The 20,858-nt window shown below is 37.2% G+C and overlaps 1 protein-coding gene and 1 pseudogene across 1 annotated transcript; one reads left to right on the top strand and one right to left on the bottom strand.

Annotated features, from left to right (window-relative positions):
• The first annotated feature begins 1,397 nt into the window (after positions 1-1,397).
• LOC122274700 lies at positions 1,398-11,782 on the top strand (annotated as a pseudogene).
• A 3,858-nt stretch (positions 11,783-15,640) lies between these two features.
• Positions 15,641-18,229, bottom strand: LOC122274698. The gene is made up of 6 exons (XM_043083715.1): positions 18,005-18,229; positions 17,662-17,748; positions 17,248-17,394; positions 16,346-16,372; positions 16,103-16,198; positions 15,641-16,019 (listed from the first exon to the last, which is right to left on the bottom strand). The coding sequence occupies exons 1-6, from the start codon at positions 18,227-18,229 to the stop codon at positions 15,804-15,806; spliced, it is 798 nt and encodes a 265-aa protein (XP_042939649.1). The 3' UTR covers positions 15,641-15,803.
• Positions 18,230-20,858: the final 2,629 nt, after the last annotated feature.

The following is a 20,858-nucleotide window of genomic DNA, read 5'->3' as shown; positions in this document are numbered from 1 at the left end:
AAAGAAAGGGCTACTGTGATATTGCCGAAGATTATTTTATTGTGGGTGACGGCTAGATCAAAGTTAATTTATTTTCTCCATTTTGGAGGAAGTTGACCTAAGTAAATATGAAGACAGTGTGTGCAAAAGCAGACTATGGAGGTGAAGGAGGGCATGCCATGATCTAATATGAGGTATATTTATCATCCTAGTTGGCATAAACGATAGATGGGTCAAGATGTACAAATGCTGCTTGCTTTCAAATCGAAATTGACTGAGCAAACATAAATCCTTTTGGTCTTAGAGTTATAGTCGATGGTAGAGTTTCCTATGCATTACTTAGATTCTCACTTGTCTTGTTTGGTGTCTTTCTTTTGTACTTCATGTCTTTCTAGTTCTTGAATTCTTGGATAGCTTTTCACCAAAAAAGCCTCCCACTCTATGTTTCCACTTCTAGTACTTTCTTTAAATATGTTGAATAGATTTTTAAGATTAGATAATAGGTGTAGCAAAAAGGCGCCCTTGTCAATTCTTCCAAATTATCAATGAACAATTTGTTGTTGCATTCTTCCTGCATAAAACATAAATTTACCAATGAAGTAGGTTTCAAGCAAAATTTCCATCTTTCCAAATATTCCATTTGTTATTGAAACGGGAAAGAAGCCCATATTCCAACTAAACTTTTTTTTAGTAAGTAAAAATACTAGAGAGCCCCTTATGACCCAAAAAGCCAATGAAAAACTATCCAAAATACACCATTCCCGAATTGAAATGGAACACTGCTCTCCAAGCCCAACCCTAACGCCTTGTTTCCCGTAAAAACTAATACTCTACCTAGAACTCCCTCTACGAGAGTGTCTTCACAATGCCCTCCTATTAGTCTTCCCTCGACTTGAGCTACCACCCTTAGCGTCGTAGTTGATTGTCCAAGAAAAATACTTTAACTCCCTACTTTTCTTGAAACTTGATTTGGTTTCAAGCGCGTGGCTAGCCTCAATTGCAGTGATTAGTGCTTTAAATTGGTCTTCATGTCCTCCTTGTGAAATCCCCAGGATATGCTGAATCGCTTTAACTTTAGGCAGAACTTAATCCAATGGTAAACTCGCAATATTGTTTATCGGCGGAAGAGTAACCAGGAAACAACATTGTCCCCAGACACAATACCTAACTGCACTCCTGACTCTAGACATCCCTCCACACAAGGCACCAACGAAAAACCCATATTCAAATCCCATACCTCCTCAGCAACTCTATTGGTTCTCTCAAATGGTAAGGTCATGGACACCATTGGATATTCTGGGTTGGCAGCAAGTCCCTTCACCTCTGGCGACCCTTTATGTGCAACTTCTACGGATCCTACACCATTTTCCTTCAACTGCGATGTGGGAGCCACAGTTTCTTCGGGGAGAACACTGACCATGGGTGTAACATTGACTATCGTTCTTTCATGTGTTACCTGTGGCGAAGGGCATTCCATTACGGATGTCTCAACGCCGATACTTGATGTAGAACCCACTTTAAATAACCCAGATTTCCTTTTGACCCACCACTCTCTCCTGGATCTAGTTGTAGTGACAAGGCTGAATCCGATTTTCCATTTTCCTTTATCTGAGTTTAAAGGATTCAGGCCTATCTTAAACTTGTTTCTTCTTAAACTTGTTTCTTACGACTCTATCCCACCCAAATCACCAGATCTGTGCCTACGAAAAAATAGAACAAAAAACCAGATCGTCGAAGGAGGACTGATGTCAAAGCCCCTTAATTGAGTCGTCGGAGTCCATTGGTCTAGTCTGTGGTGGTGGCGGAGGCAGAGAGATAGGTTTGACAGTCGCAATACCCTAAACTGCACTTAAGGGAAAAAAAAACAACTTATGGGAGAAGTGCAGATAAAATCTAAGTTGGATCAGAGACAAAACACCAGAGGAAAACATAATGTTAAACTATTACCATATGATTTGTAATTTTTAGAAAATTTGTATGAACCATTTTTTTGTTGCACTTATAAATATATCTATTATGTTGTGTTTCAGATGCTAAAATTGAAGGATCAAGATTTTCTTGGAGAGGCCACGTGTGTTCTATCAGAGGTATGCTACCTTGGGATCAATCAAGCTCATTGAGAATGCATATGCATATTCACTAAGCTGGTGCAAATTGAGTATACAATTATATCAATTTTCAGAATTTTTGTATTAAAAGCTTCAATAGCATAAAGACTATCGTGAGAGCTTTTTCCCCAATTAAGTGATATATTAAGATATTAGGTTACCATTGATGCAGTTGAAGAGCATGTTGCAATTGCTCCCATTTTTAACCTTACTGAATATCAAATCCTTCCCCACTTTTCCATGGCAGGTACTTACCAAACAAAATTAGAGTTTAACCCTTAATCTTCGCAGTAAAATTGGGCACGTGGATTTGAGGAACTTAGGGGTACTCACCATCCATGCAGAGGAAACAATTGCTTCAAGGAGGGTTGTTGAGATGATGCTCCATTGTTCTTACTTGGATAACAAGGACATATTTTCTAAACGTGTATGTATTTGCAAAGCTTTATGTTACGTAAGCATGTATATTCGTTGTTTGTTTCATCCTTAAAATTCATCACTTTATTCTAGGACCCTTTTCTAAGAATATCTAGAATTGTTGAGAGTGGAGGCTCCATTCCAATATGCAAGACTGAAGTAGTGAACAACAAGTTAAATCCAAAATGGAAACCCCTATGCCTGAGTATGCAGCAGTTTGGAAGTAAGGTAAACTTGTCACCTTATGATTTGGTCACACTATATTATTGGATATTCTGCTATTTGGACAATTAAGAAGATGCACGTGGTGCTTGAAATTTGACTCGTTGCAGGATATTAGAGCACCTGCACCTGCCTTAGACGATAACACCTCACAAGCATCAGCTGTATGCTCTCAACAGAATGCCACGTCCATTGCATCTGCTGCTCACTGTCAACAGCATCCCATAACAGACTCTACCCCATAGATTATTGTGAATTTGCTCCATAGAGAATATTATAGAATCTTCTAGAATTATTTTCTCTTGTAAGTGCTACACTTCTACTATAAATATGAGTACTACTGTATTGAGGAATCATTGAATATATGAAGGATACGTTTATTCAAAGAACACTCTCTCTGATGCATTTTTACAAATACCTTGGATACACTTACTTTCCTGTTGGTTCAAACATGGTATTGAGAGCCTAAAAGGGCCAACGCCCATTTTTCTTTCTCCGATCATCATGGCACCATCCAAAACCCCTTCTCCGAATCCCTCCATCACTAACTCAGCCGCACAGCTCATCACTATCAAACTTTCTATAGATAATTACTTACTCTGGCATGCCCAAATCTCAACCTTCCTCCACGGCAACCAACTCTTTGGATATGTCGACGAGTCCACTCCCATACCTCCCGCCATCATCGATGATGTCCCCAACCCAAACCATTCCTTCTGGCTTCTTCAAGACCAGCTCATCATGTCGGCAATATACTCCTCTCTCACCGATACGGTCCTTTCTCATGTTCTTGATTGTTCCACTTCCCAGCAAATATGGGAAACTCTTCACAATCTTTACTCTGCTCAGGCCACAGCTCACCTCATGCACAAGAAATTTCAACTTGCAACTCTCAAAAAAGGGTCTGATTCAGTCTCTACCTATTTTCACAAAGATAAGGCACTCTCTGCTTCTCTCAATGCCGCAGGTCATCCTCTCCCTGAATTAGAGTTCATCATCTGTTTCTTGACTGGTCTAGGTTCCGACTTCGAGTCCATAGTGTCTTCCATCACTAGACGTCCCGATCCTCTTTCTATTTCTCAAGTCTATAGTTTTCTTGTTAATCATGAGTCACGTCTTGCACATCAAACCATGTCTCTTCTCTCAACCAATTCTTTCACTGCCAACTCCACAACTACACGAGGCTCTTTTACTCCTTCTAACCGAAGCCATGGTCGTGGCTTTCGACGTGGAAGGGGTGGCCGTAATTTCTCTCCATCTCCTTCTAATTTCTTGTCCTCTGCTCAGACCAATCGACCCGCTTGTCAGCTCTATAATCGTGTCGGTCACACAGTTGTTTCCTGCTATCATCGATTTGATCATGCATATCAATCTCCTCATTCTCCTTCTTTCTCAGCAAATTTCACCAATTTTCCAAATACGTCCTCTGCTTCTACTAACTGGTTTCTAGATACTGCTGCTTCGACTCACTTTACTTCTGATTTTTCCAAACTTAATCTCGAGTCCACTGCTTATCAATGGCCAGACCAAGTAACAATTGGAGATGGATCATCACTTGCTATTCAAAACTCTGGCTTTGGCTTACTTCCCACTCCATCTGGCAATTTTCTTCTCCGTCAATTACTTCACATTCCTTTGATTTCTCGCAATTTATTATCTGTTAGACAATTTTGTCTGGAAAACTTTGTTTTCTTTGAAATTAACTCATTTGGTTTCTTTGTGAAGGATTTACATTCCCAGGAAGTACTTCTTCAGGGCCCCGTTAAGAACGGCTTGTACGTACTTCCAACTAATGATAAGGATGTCCACCTTCCCTCACAGCATGCTTTCATTAGCGAACGGATTTCACCAAATACATGGCACGCTCGTCTTGGTCACCCATCTCCACGGATCACCTCTTTTACCATAAGACATCACAATCTTCCTGTCACTTCCACATCTACCTCATCCATTTGCTCGGCATGTCTTCAAGCCAAGTCTCATGCTCTCCCTCATCCACTTTCACCTTCTCAATCACAATTTCCCTTTCAATTGTTATTTTTAGATGTCTGGGGACTTGCGCCTGTGCTATCCTCTATAGGTTTTATTTTTCTATTGTTGACGACTTTACGAAGTATATTTGGTTCTTTCCTTTAAATGCAAAATCTGATGTTTCTCAAATTTTTCTAAACTTCGTTAAATTTGTTCGCAATATTTTTTCTAAAAATATTATTGCAGTTCAATCTGACTAGGGTGGTGAATTCCACCCCTTTCATGCCATCTTGCAAAATCTTGGCATCTCTCATAGAATTTCTTGTCCATATTCTCATGCACAAAATGGTAGCATTGAACAGCGTCATCGCCATATTGTTGAAACTAGGCTCTCTCTTTTAGCTCAGTCTTCAGCTCCTACCAAATATTGGGCTGATGCTTTCCAAACAGCAGTTTTTCTTATAAATAGAATGCCCACACCTATTCTTAATCATTTTTCTCCTTTTCAATTACCTTTTAATTCATCACTTGATTATAATTTTTTACGTGTTTTTGGCTCGGCTTGTTGGCCCAATCTTCGCCCCTTTAATCATCATAAATTAGACATGAGATCTCAGCTATGTGTCTTCTTAGGATACACTCTTGATCACAAAGGATATAACTGTTTACACATCCCCACTAGTAGAATTTATATTTCCCGAGATGTACGTTTTGATGAAACACTCTTCCCTTTTGCTTCGGCTCAGTCCTTATCACATACTGCCCATAGCTCAGCCCAGCCCAGCCCTCTCCATTACATCTCTTTTCTCCCTCCTTACCAGATCGGGCCCCCTCTATGGATCATCAACCTTCCGCCCAGCCCAACCCAGTCGAACATGTTTCTTCTTTCAATAATAACCATTCAGCCCATGAGCCCATTCCCTCTAACCCTAACTCAGCATCGTCTCTTTCTCCAGACAATACTTCTCCTATGCCTTTCCCTTCAAACACGTCCTATGCACCAAATTCTTCAACCCAAATCTCTCCGTTATCACCTAATACATCTTCAACCTCCATCACCCGTCCCCTTAATCGACAAGATGACACCATTTTATGGCCACCACCGAAACACAGTGTCTCTTTTACCACTCATCTACCTGTCCCTGACGAGCCTACTTCCTACACTGAAGCTTCCAAATTTCCAGCCTGGCGAGCAGCCATGGCCAGTGAGTTTGAAGCTCTCCTTCGCAATGAGACATGGTCTCTCGTTCCTCCCCATCCCTCTCAAAATCTTCTTGGTTCAAAATGGGTCCTTAAGACCAAACGGCCTGCCGATGGAACCATTGAGCGATGGAAGGCTCGCCTCGTTGCCAAAGGTTTCCATCAACAAGCTAGACTCGATTATTCGGAGACTTTTAGTCCGTTTGTTAAGCATGTTACCATACGCCTTTTGCTTTCTATTGCAGTGTCTCGGAACTGGCCCCTTCATCATTGGATATATAGAACGCCTTCCTGCACGGGGACTTGGAAGAAGATGTTTTCATGCAGCAACCTACTGGGTTTGTTCATTCTAACTTTCCTCATTTTGTTTGTAAATTAAAAAGATCCATCTATGGTTTGAAACATGCCCCTAGGGCTTGGTTTGCAAAGCTTAGCTCGAAATTAATCTCACTCGATTTTCATGCTTCCATCTCTGATTTATCTCTGTTTATCTTTAAATCTGCTATTGCCTCTGTGTATGTTCTAATTTACGTTGATGACATAGTGGTCACTGCCTCTGATTCCTCTCTCATTACTGATTTTATATCATCTTTGCCCGCATCTTTACCTGTCAAAGACTTAGGTTCACTTCATTTCTTCTTGGGAATTCATGTCTGTCGCACGGCTAAAGTCCTTTTTTTTTTAATCTCAGTCTCGTTATATTTCTGATCTGTTAAAAAAAACTAATATGCATGAGTCTAAACCTGTGTCAACACCAATGTCTACCTCTGACAAACGTTTAGCCCTTGATGGGTCCTCTTTTGAGGATCCTCAGCTCTATTGGAGCGTCGTTGGTAGTCTCCAGTATCTATCCTTCACTCGTCTAGATATTTCCTTTGTAGTTCATAAAGTATGTCAGTTTATGCATTGTCCTCGCCACTCACACTGGCAAGCTGTCAAATGCATACTGCGTTATCTCAAACTCACCATCTCTCTTGGCTTATATTTCTCGTCTGTCTCTCCCCTTAAATTAACAGCATTCTCAGATGCTGATTGGGCTGGTTGCCTGGATGATTAGAAATCGACGGGTGGGTTTTGTGTCTATTTTGGGTCTTACTTAGTGTCTTGGGGTTCTAAGAAACAAGCAACAATAGCTAGATAATCGACTGAAGCTGAATATAAATCAGTTGTAAATACTGCTTGTGAACTTCTTTGGATACAAGTTTTATTAACAGAATTGGGAATTCTTATTTCTGATGCGCCACACTTGTTATGTTACAATATTGGTGCAACTTATCTTTCTAATCCATTTTTACACTCACGGACTAAACATGTGGACCTTGATTATCATTTTGTACGTGACCGTGTTGCTAACAAAACTCTCATTGTCGCCTTTGTCTCAAGTAAAGAACAAATTGCATATATTTTTACTAAGCCGCTCTACTCGGCACGTTTTGCACTCCAACGTTCAAGCCTCACCATCCAATCGGTGCTGCTTGAATCGCGGGGGTATATTAGAGCACCTGCACCTGCCTTAGACGATAACACCTCACAAGCATCAGCTGTATCCTCTCAACAGAATGCCACGTCCATTGCATCTGCTGCTCACTGTCAATAGCATCCCATAACAGACTCTGCCCCATAGATTTATTGTGAATTTGCTCCATAGAGAATATTATAGAATCTTCTAGAATTATTTTCTCTTGTAAATGCTACACTTCTACTATAAATATGAGTACTACTGTATTGAGGAATCATTGAATATATGAAGGATACGTTTATTCAAAGAACACTCTCTCTGATGCATTTTTACAAATACCTTGGATACACTTACTTTCCTGTTGGTTCAAACACAGGATAACCCATTGACTATCGAGTGCTTTGATTTCAATAGCAGTGGCAAACAATCGCTTATTGGGTAAGTGGGATTTAGATAATCTGTGGATTCATTTTTGCTTGGTTTCCCTTGTTATCTGAGTTTAGTCTCTGGTTCTAAAGAAGATACTGTTCTTAAATTTACCATATCAGTAAACTTCAGAAGTTAGTGGCCGACCTGGAAAACTTCATGAAGGTAGAAGTGGTGCAAATCTTACTATAACATCTCATCATGGTCACAAGAAGGTACTTATTCATAATTGCAGTAGAATTTTTTAAAAGATTTCAATTTATTCATTTTATTTGAATTTGCATTCGTTCAATGATTCATCAATATAGGTTTTGAAGGGAGAGCTCTGTGTGGATCAATTTTGTGAGAAGGAAAAATAAAGCTTTCTTGATTATGTTTCTTGTGGATTTGAGCTTAACTTTATGGTTGCGGTTGACTTTACAGGTAAGTAATTTCTAGAGGACTATTTATACACATGATAATTGATTTTTTTTTTTTTTTTTTTGTTCTCTTTTTTCTGGTTGTAAGTGTTTCACTCGAATGTCTTATTCATAATTTGAATATTCAATTTTAATTGGTCCAGCCTCAAATGGAAATCCTCGGAACCCAGATTCTTTACACTACATTGATCCTTTCGGCCAGATGCATTCTTATCAGAAGGTGAGTCTGTGCATCCTGATCTGGTGCTTTCAACAGGGTATTATTTTGACTCCAAAACTAGTATAGGCGTATTCTTTGAAATAGAAGATACAAGATTGTAGCCAATGGCCTTTGGATCAATTGGCATGTCCTTCCTCTCCTTCATATCGAGTTATCCTATATGAGCTCATGAGTTGTATTTTCATTATGATATTGACCCTCAAATTTACCTCCCCACATATAACACTGACCTGGGAAATTAGTTGTTATCTTGATTTGGTTCGTATATATATATATATATATATATATATTTATTTATTTATGAAGTTTGGTCCCTAAACATGTTTCTAAATTGTTTTCTTTTATTTCTGTTTTAACTCAGTTTGATCAAGTGGCTTGTTTCAATATCCAATTTGCTTTCTTGAGTTTTTGAGAAAAACAAGTTTATTTGTTCTGGTTTGTTAAGGGGGCCTTCTATTAGCCTGTATTTAAAGAAATTATTGTTGATGGGCGGCGAAGTTGTTATTTGATTGATAACTGAATTTTTTTCAGGCTATAATGGAGGCTGGAGAGGTTGTTCAATTTTATGATTCTGATAGGCGCTTTCCTGCTTGGGGCTTCGGTGGGAAAACATTTGATGGAACCATCTCACATTGCTTCAACCTGAATGGAAGCGCAGGAAGCTTGGAGGTGAGAGGAGCCCATTTTATAATTATTGTTTCTTCGTCTTTGATGCAACATTGCAACATTTTGGTTTGCATTTACTCGCGTTTCCACAGAACTATCGCCATCTTGTTTGCCCTCCTGCAATACTGTAGTTAATCCCTGTTTTTTTTTTGTTTTTGTTTCAACCTATGTATCCCATCATTGTCTGTTCTTAACAAATTTAATATTTATCTTTTTTGCTTTGTTTGATTTTTTTCTTCCTCTACCACTTCTAGTTATGAATAGAGTGTCATGGTTACCCAATTAAGTAAGAAGTTGGTAAAAGCATTAGTTGAAAAAACACCGAGTATAGATAACCATGACACATGCAAAACTGTTATATATATACAATCATTTTAGAAAGTCTTTATGGTCCTTCAGATTTTTTTTAAGTAAATGAAAACGACAAAAATCAAATGGATCGATCAAGTTATCATGCAATACTCTTCATAATGCTATATGTTACACTCTACGTACGGTGCTTTTTTTCTTCCTTGTACAATTGTTAACATAATGAAAATGATACCTACCGTTATAAGACTCACATTGAAATCAAGTGATTTGTGATTGTTGCATAGCATTACTATCATCCTAATGAAAACTACATGTTCATACTCCTCAAGTAACGCATTTAGCTCCTAATTTTCAATAGGTCAAAGGAGTTGAAGGCATCATGTCTGCTTATGCAAGTGCTCTACATAATGTTACTTTGGCAGGACCAACGTTGTTTGGCCAAGTGATTAAAACAGCTGCTCAAATTGCAAGCCAATCTGTTTCATACAACAACAAAAAGTACTTTGTCTTGCTCATTATTACGGTAAATAGAATAATTAACTTCATTTGTTGTCTCTTTCCACCTTCAGTCCTTCATTTGGTAATCAAATAAATTGTCACCTTTTCTAGATGGAGTCCTTACAGACCTTAAAGAAATGAAAGACGCTTTGGTGAAGGCATCTGATCTTCCACTATCAATTCTTATAGTGGGAGTGGGAGGTGTAGATTTTGGACGAATGGAGGTATGGCATTGTTTTCCTAGAACTTGAACTTACCCTCGTGTTAATCTATCATCTAACTTAAGTTTTTGTAATAGGTCCTTGATGCTAATAAAGGACAACGATTAGAGAGCTCTACAGATCGTGTTGCTACACGTGACATTGTACAGTTTTTTCCAATGCGAGATGTTCATGGTAAGTACATAATGGCACGTGCACATATGGAGCTAAAATTGGGTCCAGATGCATGTTTCTTTGCCAAATTGAGGGAATTGTCATAAATGGTTGTTCTTGGTGCAATTCAACTAAGAGCTTGTGGTCTTGTGACTGAGAGCCACAGTGGTAATGATGCACCATAATTAACTGCTTTGGAGTGTTGGGAGAGTCCCCATGCTCACATCTTCCCTATTCTCATAATAATAAGCAAGAACAAATGTTTGCTTCTAGTAAATAAGAAGAGAGTTTGTTTCCCAAAAAAGGAAGGAAACTGTTGAGGAAGGTGACACATGGGCCTCATGCACCAATCAGAATGTTGATATTGTGGTTGTGGATGGTAGATCGGCCAGTAGCCAAATCAAAGATAAGGCATGTGGAGGTCATAAGTGGATTGACAAAAACAAATTGAGAGTTTACATTTCCAGCGAAATGGTGCCAGGGTGCGGAAAATGGAGGTGAAAATGAAATTAAATGACTGTAAAACACTTTAGGGACTTGAGGTGCAAGTAAAGAAGAGTTAACTGCCGAAAAGAGAGCAGGCGAGGGGTGGCGAGTGCCACCGATGCTTGTCATTGGTGGCGAGTGGAAATATGTGTGGTTGTTTGGTACCTGAGTGCGGTGGCTATGGATGATCAAATGGTGGGGATTCTATATATGGTGGGCTTGTGGTGGTTGGAAACGGTCGAACATCAGTAGAACTAACCTCCAAGACCTAACAAAATAGAGACAAAAGAAGGAAGAAGATGAGGGGAAATTTTAAAAAAAAAAACGGAGAAATGGAATGAGAAAATCTAGAATGGGGAGAAGATTGAGGAAGGAAGGAGGGAAAGGGGAGAGAGAAGTTGGGAGGTGCTTTGTTCCTCACAGTGTGAGGTTGGGAGGGAGAGTTTTTTAGAGAGAGTTAAGAGCTTTTTTGTGGGGAGAGAGAAAGCAACAAAACCACATCGTTGATTGTAATGCCTAGCTAGATAATTATTCATTGGAGTGAAGAAAGGATTAAAGGGTGGGTTTGAACACTGAAATTGTGTCTGACGCATGAATTGCTATTGCCATGCACCACTGTCTTGGTCCTTCATTTTGCATTTTTTTTAACTCTTTATGGATTAAACATTGACTGACCAAGGTTGACCAACACCAAACAGCTTGGTTCCTTCATTTACAACCCAAAAGTCAGTTCAACTTCATTTTTCCGTTGACGTTTGTATCTTCTGTTTGGGCCTATTGACTTTTGTATCAAATGGCATGAACAGTTTCCTTTTACTTTTATATTGTTGCAGCTGCTTTGTTTTTGCTTCAACCCCATCATTTAACTTCAACTATAACATAGTCGTTGTGTGCCATGTGTAGGTGGGCATATTTATGTGGTCCAGGCCCTTTTGAAAGAGCTACCAGGACAGTTTTTGACGTCCATGCGGTGTAGAGATATCAAGCCACACCCTCTCTATGAAGCCCAAGTGTCTAGTAGTTGAGTATATGTACCAACTCCACAAAAGGTCGATGACACACAAAGGTTGGATAGGGTCAAATAAGGTATGATATATACCACTGATCAACAGAAACTGCCAAGGTTTTTCGAAGTCTACCCCACCGATAGATTGACCTACCTGAAAGTAGGTATTGTTTCCTTTTTCCTTCGTGGATGTGGGCAAGGAGTTATAGTTTCAATGCCAAGGACGAAATAGGAGGTTTTATGAGATTGTTCAACATCCCTCTCTACCCCCGGAAAGAAACCCCCATCGAGAGCCCTTCCCTCTTCCACTGACGCTTGTCTCTTCTTTTGCTCCAAGTTTTTATTTTTAATCCGTGTGAGCCATTAAAGGCTAGATACAATGTATTTCATCCATTCCACAATCTCACTTGCACACCGCCAATGGAAGCGTTAGTTCTTCATCGACCTCTTCCACCATTCAAAAGAAGTCTTCCGCCTATACGTAGTTGTCAAAAGCCATTTGCAGCACATGTAACAATTACCACATGCATGCTACCCGTATGGTATTGATTTTGGCCCTTTTTTAAAGCCACTCTCTTATAGTTGGCCGCTGGTTGGTTTACTAGCATTTTTTTTCCTTATTTTCTTTATTTTTTTTCTTTTATTTCAAAAACTTTGATCTTCAAATCTAGGCTCCAATTGCAGCCATGCATGCACCACCCAAATGTCTCCTCATTCAGTTTACGACTCACTCTTCTACTGTTTTGATCAATGCGCGCATGAGCCATACGTGCCATTGTCTGTACTTGCATGGTCCTCATGTACCGCCACAATATACTCTCCCTTCACGGCCCTACCTGATCTATACCTACAATTCTTTAACTTTTATCTCCTCATTGGTTTTCTTCAACTATGGGACTAGACTAATTATCTGATACCAATTTTAGAGTTGTGTTTATTTTCTTGTTTTATAAGCTTTTTTTAGGGTAATTGAGGGGATATCTCATCCCCTCAAGTTGTATTCATGTTTTTTTCACTAATGTAATAATTTCTTCCCGAAAAAGGGAGCATATATTCAAAGAAACTGGTAAGTGTATCAATATTATTCGATTGCGAGCTTTTACACCAAGTTTTTCTCTGATTACATATAATTGTACACATGGCTTTTTTCTTTTGGCTGTAAGAATCCTAATCTAGAGTTCAAAGAGCTAAGCTCAAATAAAAGATTTATGATTTCTTTTTTCTTATTTTAGACGTAAGACTAGTTGATCATCAATCTACCCTAAAGTTTTTGGCAGAAAGCAAATTAGGATGTTATAAATTAAAGGTCCTAGTTTGTTAAAGTGCCTACTTGAAATTTGAATACCTATTTTCCTTTAATATATGATGATTTTGGGACTCTATTTTTGAAAAACTATAAACCTATGAGACAGCATAATCTAAATAATTATACTATTTATCCAAAACGAAATACTAAAACACATCAATCTCATCCATGTTGGAGTACGTACATCTACTACAACAACAGGAGGTTATCTTTAATTAGCACTAGATTCAGTTCTGCTAGGTGCTAGCAATTTTGCGTGCCGAATGCACACTGAAAGATGACAGGCATGGCTTCTTCAAAGATCTAAATAGGTACTTGAGGTTGATTATAATTTATCACCTTTTCAATTAGATTATACCCTTTTCTTTTCAATTACTTCTTGGATAATGATGTTGATTTGTTTTTCTTTGTATTGTGGATCAGGTCTTTGCATTGGGTATAATCTAATTGAAAAAAACACACAAGAATTCATTAGGGGGAAAAAAAACTAGATACAGCAAAGAAATTTTTAAAAAGGAAATTATATAGAAAAACAAAAATACTTGGATTGCATCTGCATCATACCCCATAATCATATCAATCAATGGGGTTATCCACGGTTTGTTATGATAAACAGCTTGTTGGTAGCCAAGCCACCATTTATATTTTGAAATGATCAGCCTTTATTTGTAAAACGAGCACTGAAAATCTTCAGAAATAAAATTTGCCTTCTGTCTGAGAACAAAAGTGAAAACTAAACTTCTTACTCTCCAAACAAAAGTGGACCATTTGTACTTCCTTCACTCCTTTTATAGTCCGCTCCATCCTCACTTCATTCTACCATAACTTTTATTTATGGATCTTTGGTGCTTAACTTGGACGTGTAGAATAGAAGAAATAACTGGATGCATGAAAAAAACACTAAGTTTTTACTTGAAAATTTTAAAAATAAAGAAACCCAAAAAGGAAGATCTACAAATACAGAAATTCAGGTCTACAAACACAGAAAATTAGATCTACAAACACAGATACTGATATCTACAAATACAAAAACTCAGATATAGCCAAAGTGGCCGGGCAATGACCAACGAGAGAGGAAAGTGATATACAAACATAGAAACTCATATCTAGCCAAAGTGGACAAGAGAGAGGAAAGTGATATACAAACAGAGAGAGAGAGAGAGAGAGAGAGAGAGAGAGAGAGAGAGAGAGAGAGAGAGAGAGAGAGAGAGAGAGAGAGAGAGAGAGAGAGAGATGTTAATAGACCGCAACCACTACTAGTTATCGGCAGTGATGAATTGATTTTAAGGATGCTAAGGTTTTGGGGAGGGAGGGAGAGAGACAGTGAGTGATAAATCGAGTCTGAGAGGAAATTCATTTTGTTTTCTCTGACATTTGGGGAAGTGCAATTAATCCTACAACCTCGCATCTGCCTAATTGCCTACTTAAAATTCATTTAAGTTAAAGTCGGTTACGGATATATGGGTCAATAACCAATATCCAGTGCGTAGAATAATATTCTACATGCTCGGGTCCAATCCGGGTGAATAACCACCCAAATTTTCCGATTCCAGACCAGACCAGAAAAAGAAGAAAAAAAATGCCTGTCCAGATTTGCAACCTTATCAAAAACCAAGAAATTCCACTATAGGATATGTGTGAGTTTGCGGTATATATAAGCATTAGATTGAAGCTATTTGGTTCTAGATGGGAAAAAAATGTATACGAGAGTGAAGGATCAGGAGATGGAGGGACACCATCCAGTCGCATGGGAGGAGAAAAAGAGAATGAAAGAGATTTGCCGGAGAGACAAGGCTTTTGTAGACAGGGGGAGGACATGGCCTAAGTAGAACAGGAATGGAGAGGGTTTTTACATCTGTATTGGCATGGCATAATATTCCAAATGAAAGAAGAACAAAGCCAACCTACAAAGACTGTACGTGAGTAGCACACCCTGATCTTTGTCGACTTCAGAAATTAACAAGTCTTCCCCATATTCGACTAACAGCTCTTATGCAATTTGTAGTGCAAGATAGTCTTGATTCTCATATATTAAAAGATGTTGCAACGTTTAACTTTATATTTATTTGATTGTGGCATTGTGCAATGTCTCGATTTGCACAATCAAATTACGAACCAGTTTTGGAGTACGAGTTGTGTATATATATATATATATTTATATATTAGGTTTGGTGGGCTTTTCGTGTTAATAAGTTGATCAAACTTTATTTTCTACCTAGTGTGCCTTTTTAGGAACAATAAAAAAAATTTTAAAAAAAAAGAGTAGAGAAAAAAAATTAGAATCAATCACACGACATAAAGTTTACGTGGTTCGACAATATATTTACGTCCACATCTAGGAAACAGCAAAAAATTTTATTCAGATTATAATAAAAAGATACAGTGTGACAATTGTACAATGTTTAATATAAGATATAATAAGCCCTAATTAGCGGGTCGGATTGAATTAAGAGCCAAAAAAGGGTCAAAAAATTTTAGGTGCCTTTTTTAAGATATAAAATGTATATTTATCCCTTCAGAAACGATGAACTGATGCATATTTGAGTTTGAGTTTGGTAATTGGACACATGGTCCTTCACAACATAAAAAATTTCAAATAAATTCGTGCATTGAGTTACTGCCTTCTTCTTGTATCACAAATCTTTCACTTGTTCTACCCTTTTCAAATTCACTACCTAACAGAAAATTAGAAGGAAACAAATGTTAATGGAGCTTGAATTCCTCAGCCTCCACTTCAACCCAGTTGAAGCTGGATGTCGGAATCGTCTATGGTCTCCTCTATAATGCCAATGCAAGTTCCTATAGACTTTCCCATGGACATGGCCTCTGCAAGCTTAGCTCGTGCTAATTCATGGCGCCGCAAAAGTAGGACTGTATTCAGTACAGACCATCTGACTTGGGAATCCGCTTTCTTCTGTGTGAAGGCCAAGCTTTTGAGTAGCATGTCCAACTGTTCCATCATTGACGATCAAGTTCAATTAATAATATGTATAATTTGCTTACTATGTCAAATAAGTAAGAACTAGTACAAACCTTGTTAACGTCAGCAAGGCCTCCCTCAGCAATTCCATATAAAAGATACTCAGCCGCCACACCCGCCAGTGCTATACATGAGAACCTGTTCAGTGTCTGAAAAACAAAAGGATTTGTTTCCAGGGAGATAAAACTCACTGTTTTCAATCAAAAAGACTAAATATTTTTAAGAGTAACATTAAATGAAATATGTTACAGGCATGTCTATATATATATATAAGCTGTAAGAATGCTGTGACATACTGTAGCAGATACCTTTCCTGCATTAACCTGCATGACATGGAAGGGAGGTATCATTCAGTAACAAGAAGGCAAAACACTGTTTATATTGGTAATAAAGATTTCTTTTTTTATATATTTTTTAAAAATCAAGCGCCTATCAAGTTATAAGTTTGTATATAGCAGCATTCAGCTTGCCCATTAGAACTAACCGAACCCCCTCCAATGAAACCTTTTGAATTCCATAGACCACTTCCCTTATGAGAGGTTAAGCTGCTATTGTTTAGCCATGCTTGATTAAATCTAAGCATCACCAGGTCCTATGCATCAAGTCAATAGATCAGACCAAGCCCAAAGAATTTATTCTAGAAAAAATGCCACAATCTCTATATCTAAAGTTCTATTATTTGTTGTTTGATCAATGATACCATGACAGCATCCAATATACTTGTTACTTTTAGGTATACCAACAATTGGGTAAGGGACACAACTCCATTACCTCGATGGCTACAAGATCTTATCAGCGCCCATGAATGATAAATTATATATCAAATTGCCGAAATGGAAAGACTGGATGTTATCATATAACTTTGTGTCGACAAAGTTAACGAGTTGAGTAGCAGGCTCGACCTGCTGACAGTTGCCACAGGTTTAACCTGTGACAACAAAGACAATAGACAATAACTCCCTCAAGTCAACTTGTGACAAGACCCAAAAGAGCTTTGAGCTTTGCTACAAAGTCAGATCCGATTCATAGCAATTGGTTCTGGATAAAAGCTGCAGAGCCATGGCATCATCAGGTGCCTTTAGTTGTGAAGGAACATGAAATGAAACCCGACCTTCCATAAAACAGCAGCGAGACAGAAAATAGAATAGGAACATAAGAAATTATGTAATTAAAATCAGATTAAAGAAAACAAACTCACTTCTTCAACAAATTCAAAATCCACAAAAGCGGTCCCAGCTTGAACATTTAGAGATCCTTCCTTCTTCAAAGCTTCCAAACTAGTTAGTGTGTATCCTTTGGGAAGAATGCCCACTAAGTAAGCGATTAAGAAATGGCCAGCTTCATGCTGCACATGAGGTCCATATTGACATAGCCAAAATTTCTAAAACTTATCAGAAGATAGGTAATACTGTAATGAACATACAACACGATAATCTTACAGAACAAAGTAGCCCTGAACATGTTATGGCCTTCGAAGCAAGAACATAGCATGAATGTCATCACCAAATAAATGTAGAATGGTCTCAGCATAGTGTTATTGGACAGTTATTCTTATAAAAACAGAATGAACAAATGCAATGCACTGCCACACAATGAGAGAGAGGTATCTTACTTGAACAACCCTATTGTGGTACTTCTGACTGAATGTGTGCCCAATTGTATCAAGAACCAAGCTACCAACACCTCCATCAAAAGAGACCTAGAAACAACCAATATTGTAAGATTCTAGTATTAGTATGGTAAAGACAATTCGACCTTGTCTCCACTGTTAGTGATTTAAGCAACACGTGAGTGGGTGAGTCGGCCAATGAAATAATTTTAAGTGCCTCCAAGAATAAAACAACATATTGGTACTCAACCAAAAACACACAATTTCATAATAAAACAAGTCCTTGGAACATAGTTTTAGAAAAGGGTCTTGGGTGTAGAGAGAGAGAGAGAGAGAACGGAATTACTGAATCCAGTGTCCATAGAAACAGCAGCCCCAGAGAAAAATATAGAACTTGTTGTGGGCTAAAGCCAAGCACATTCCAGGCAGCAAGCCCTCCTAGAGCAGCAGCAAGTTGCAGGTTTCTTTCTATTGAACCAAGTGTTGCATCCACTGGTGACAAAAGAGACGATGCTTCGATTCCATTCAGCCTCAATTCATCCAAGGAATAAAGTCTTAGAGGCACCTGCATCATTGACTCCCTTGTATGGTGAAGAACCAATCTTTATCAACTTTGGACAAGTACACAAGGAGAACAACTATCTACTAGCGATATGCAGATACATAAAACTCTATAACAATGAATTATTACAATTCTATTTCCGAATCATAAATCAGACTACATCTTCGCTAATTTGCAGCTAGACTCATCCAAGATTGCAAAAACAATTTTCCTCTATTTTGCATCAAGACAATTCGATATTTTTCATTTGAACGTTTTATTTTTACGTTCGAACGTGAACGCTTGTGAGTTGACGTTTGAATGTTTCATTTGCACATTATTGGGTAATTGTTCGAACACAAAAAATTAACCTTTTGGATGGTTAATATATACGTCAACGCAGAATTGGTAGATCCAATGGTTTGAAGTCAGTGGGGGCAGAGGACCCTTCATTCCCATTAATGTTAGTGAAACAAAACATAGTTTAATTATGGTTGCTCGTTGTATTATGCCTTCTTTACATACAAATCTCTCTTCTATGTATGAGAGAATGGCAAAAAAAAAAAAAAAGGATTGACATTGTATTGATTTGAATTATAATCTTCTTATTATAATTTGACCATTTGATCTCGGCCTTTTGATTATGAGTTTTATAATAGTACTGTGTTTTTCACCATTTTGGTTCCTACAGGATATAATATAGTTTGTTGTTAAGTCTATTTCTTTTACAAACTACTTGAGGTTCATGTTTGGGAATTGAGGAGGAATTCTCCTGCCTTCACTCTTGTGTGGAAGGTGTAGTTTTCTTGCCATTGGCCAGGCTGTTTTTGTGCAAAAACTGTTGTCTGCTGTTGCTTAGAAGGAATATTTTTCCGCATGAAGGCTGTTTTCAATCCCCTACATCGGAGTTGAAGTGGTGCTAAGGGATTGTTTAGGTTCTGTTTTAGCGAGTTTGATGAAGCCTATATGTTATTGTATAGATCCTAAAATTGCTGAAGCTTGGGGCTTAATCACTGTTGTTTTATTTTGTCAAGATCTTGGCTTAGACTAGTTAATATTTGAAGGTGATTCTAGTCAAGTGGTCCAAGGCAGCTTCATAGATGGAGGGGGCAAGGCAGGGAAGCTAAACTGCTTGAGCTCAGACATAAATACTCTCATGTTAGATTTCATTGGATAATTCAGCATGTGAAGACATAAATACTCTCCCCCTTTTAAACAAAACACAAAACACAATATAATTTGTTCAAAATTTTAAAATAAAAATAATATTAAAAAATTACTTTATAATATTTTTATTCAAGTTTTCCTATTTCCTTTTTCAAAATTCAATAAAACATCTTAATTCAAATCATTTCACTACTATTTATAAACTATTTTATTATTATTCACAAAATTTTCATCATAACCGATTACCTAAACATGCGAGTTTTTTGAAGTGTGACTTTTGGTCGTCCTCCTGCTGCATGTACAATAAATAAATTTGTTTAGAAGGTTTGTGTAAAACCAAGTGCTATTCTTACTTTAAAAGATGTATTTTGGGACCTTTAGAAGTTGAAAATTAAGTGAAAATGAGTCAATGACACATTGTACTTTCCTTTGGGACATGGCTACCGATTTTATTTTATTTTATTCTTCAACTATCTTGACAGTTAAAATTGAATGAGATTTTATCAAACAAACAGAGTAAATGGTACAATGTATCAAGAATTATTATTATTATTATTTTGAGATCAAAGTATCAAGAATTATTATTATATCAATTCATGTGATACACTTTTTTAAACTTTTAAGCATCTTCAAATTCATTGTCCTAATTGAACTTATAATTTTCAAAACTTCTATTTGAAAGATATTGTAAGTTGATTTTTCGGTTAGATTAAACGACAATTGAAAGCTAAGACATATATATAATTTATAAATAGAAATAGAAATTATTTATGCAGTTTTTAAATTTATAAATCCTATGCACTCTTTTTTAAAAAAGTTTAAGACATATATGATCCATATAAAAATTCAACTTTTTTTAATGTTAAATTTCACTTTTTTTAAAAAAAAAATATGCGCGAGACTTATATATCTTATAACTATATCTAGCATTGTTAAAAAAATATATAAAAAAAAGTGTGTTACTAATTAAAAGATATCAAAAAATAATTTACTTGAGTTTTAAGTTTTACCTAACTCCTTTCGACGATAAAAAAAAAATTGTAAGTATAGTATTATCATTATTCTATTAACAAAAAAAAAAAAATATTTTAATCATTTAATTTTTTTTAATTTTAATCATAAATAAAATAATATTGCATAAAAATATATATATATAATATAATATTAATTAACACTTCTTCTTTACCAGATCTACTGTACCATTACCCAAAAAAAAAAAAAAAGAGAGAGAAAGAAAGATCTACCGTACGGTTCCCTTTATCATTCCTCTCGTTCTTTACTGTCGCCCTCTCTCTTTCACTCTACTTCGCCAGGTACTCTCTTCCTATCCTCTCCGTCTCAGGGTTTTAATTGGAACTTCCTTTTTCTCTGGTTTTTGTCTTTTAATGTCATGGAAATTATTAACTGGGTTTGTTTAAAAGAAAAGAAAAGCCATTTTATTTTCTAATACAATAACACATAATGCATTCTTGTTTTTTCAAGTTTTTGAATT

Source organism: Carya illinoinensis, chromosome 8 (genome assembly GCF_018687715.1).
Source record: "Carya illinoinensis cultivar Pawnee chromosome 8, C.illinoinensisPawnee_v1, whole genome shotgun sequence".
Taxonomy (NCBI): Eukaryota; Viridiplantae; Streptophyta; class Magnoliopsida; order Fagales; family Juglandaceae; genus Carya; species Carya illinoinensis.
Note: the sequence above shows the minus strand (reverse complement) of the source record. Positions and strands in the feature narration are given on the sequence as shown.

Bases quoted from the DNA above. Each gene is read 5' to 3' on its own strand.
- LOC122274698 (XM_043083715.1), bottom strand. From the start codon at position 18,229: ATGCAGGTGCCTCTAAGACTTTATTCCTTGGATGAATTGAGGCTGAAT. The intron at 17,395-17,661 runs GTAAGATACCTC...CCTCATGTGCAG, and splicing joins ACCACAATAGGGTTGTTCAA to CATGAAGCTGGCCATTTCTT. The intron at 16,199-16,345 runs GTATGTCACAGC...TTTGTTTTTCAG, and splicing joins CAGGAAAGGTATCTGCTACA to ACACTGAACAGGTTCTCATG.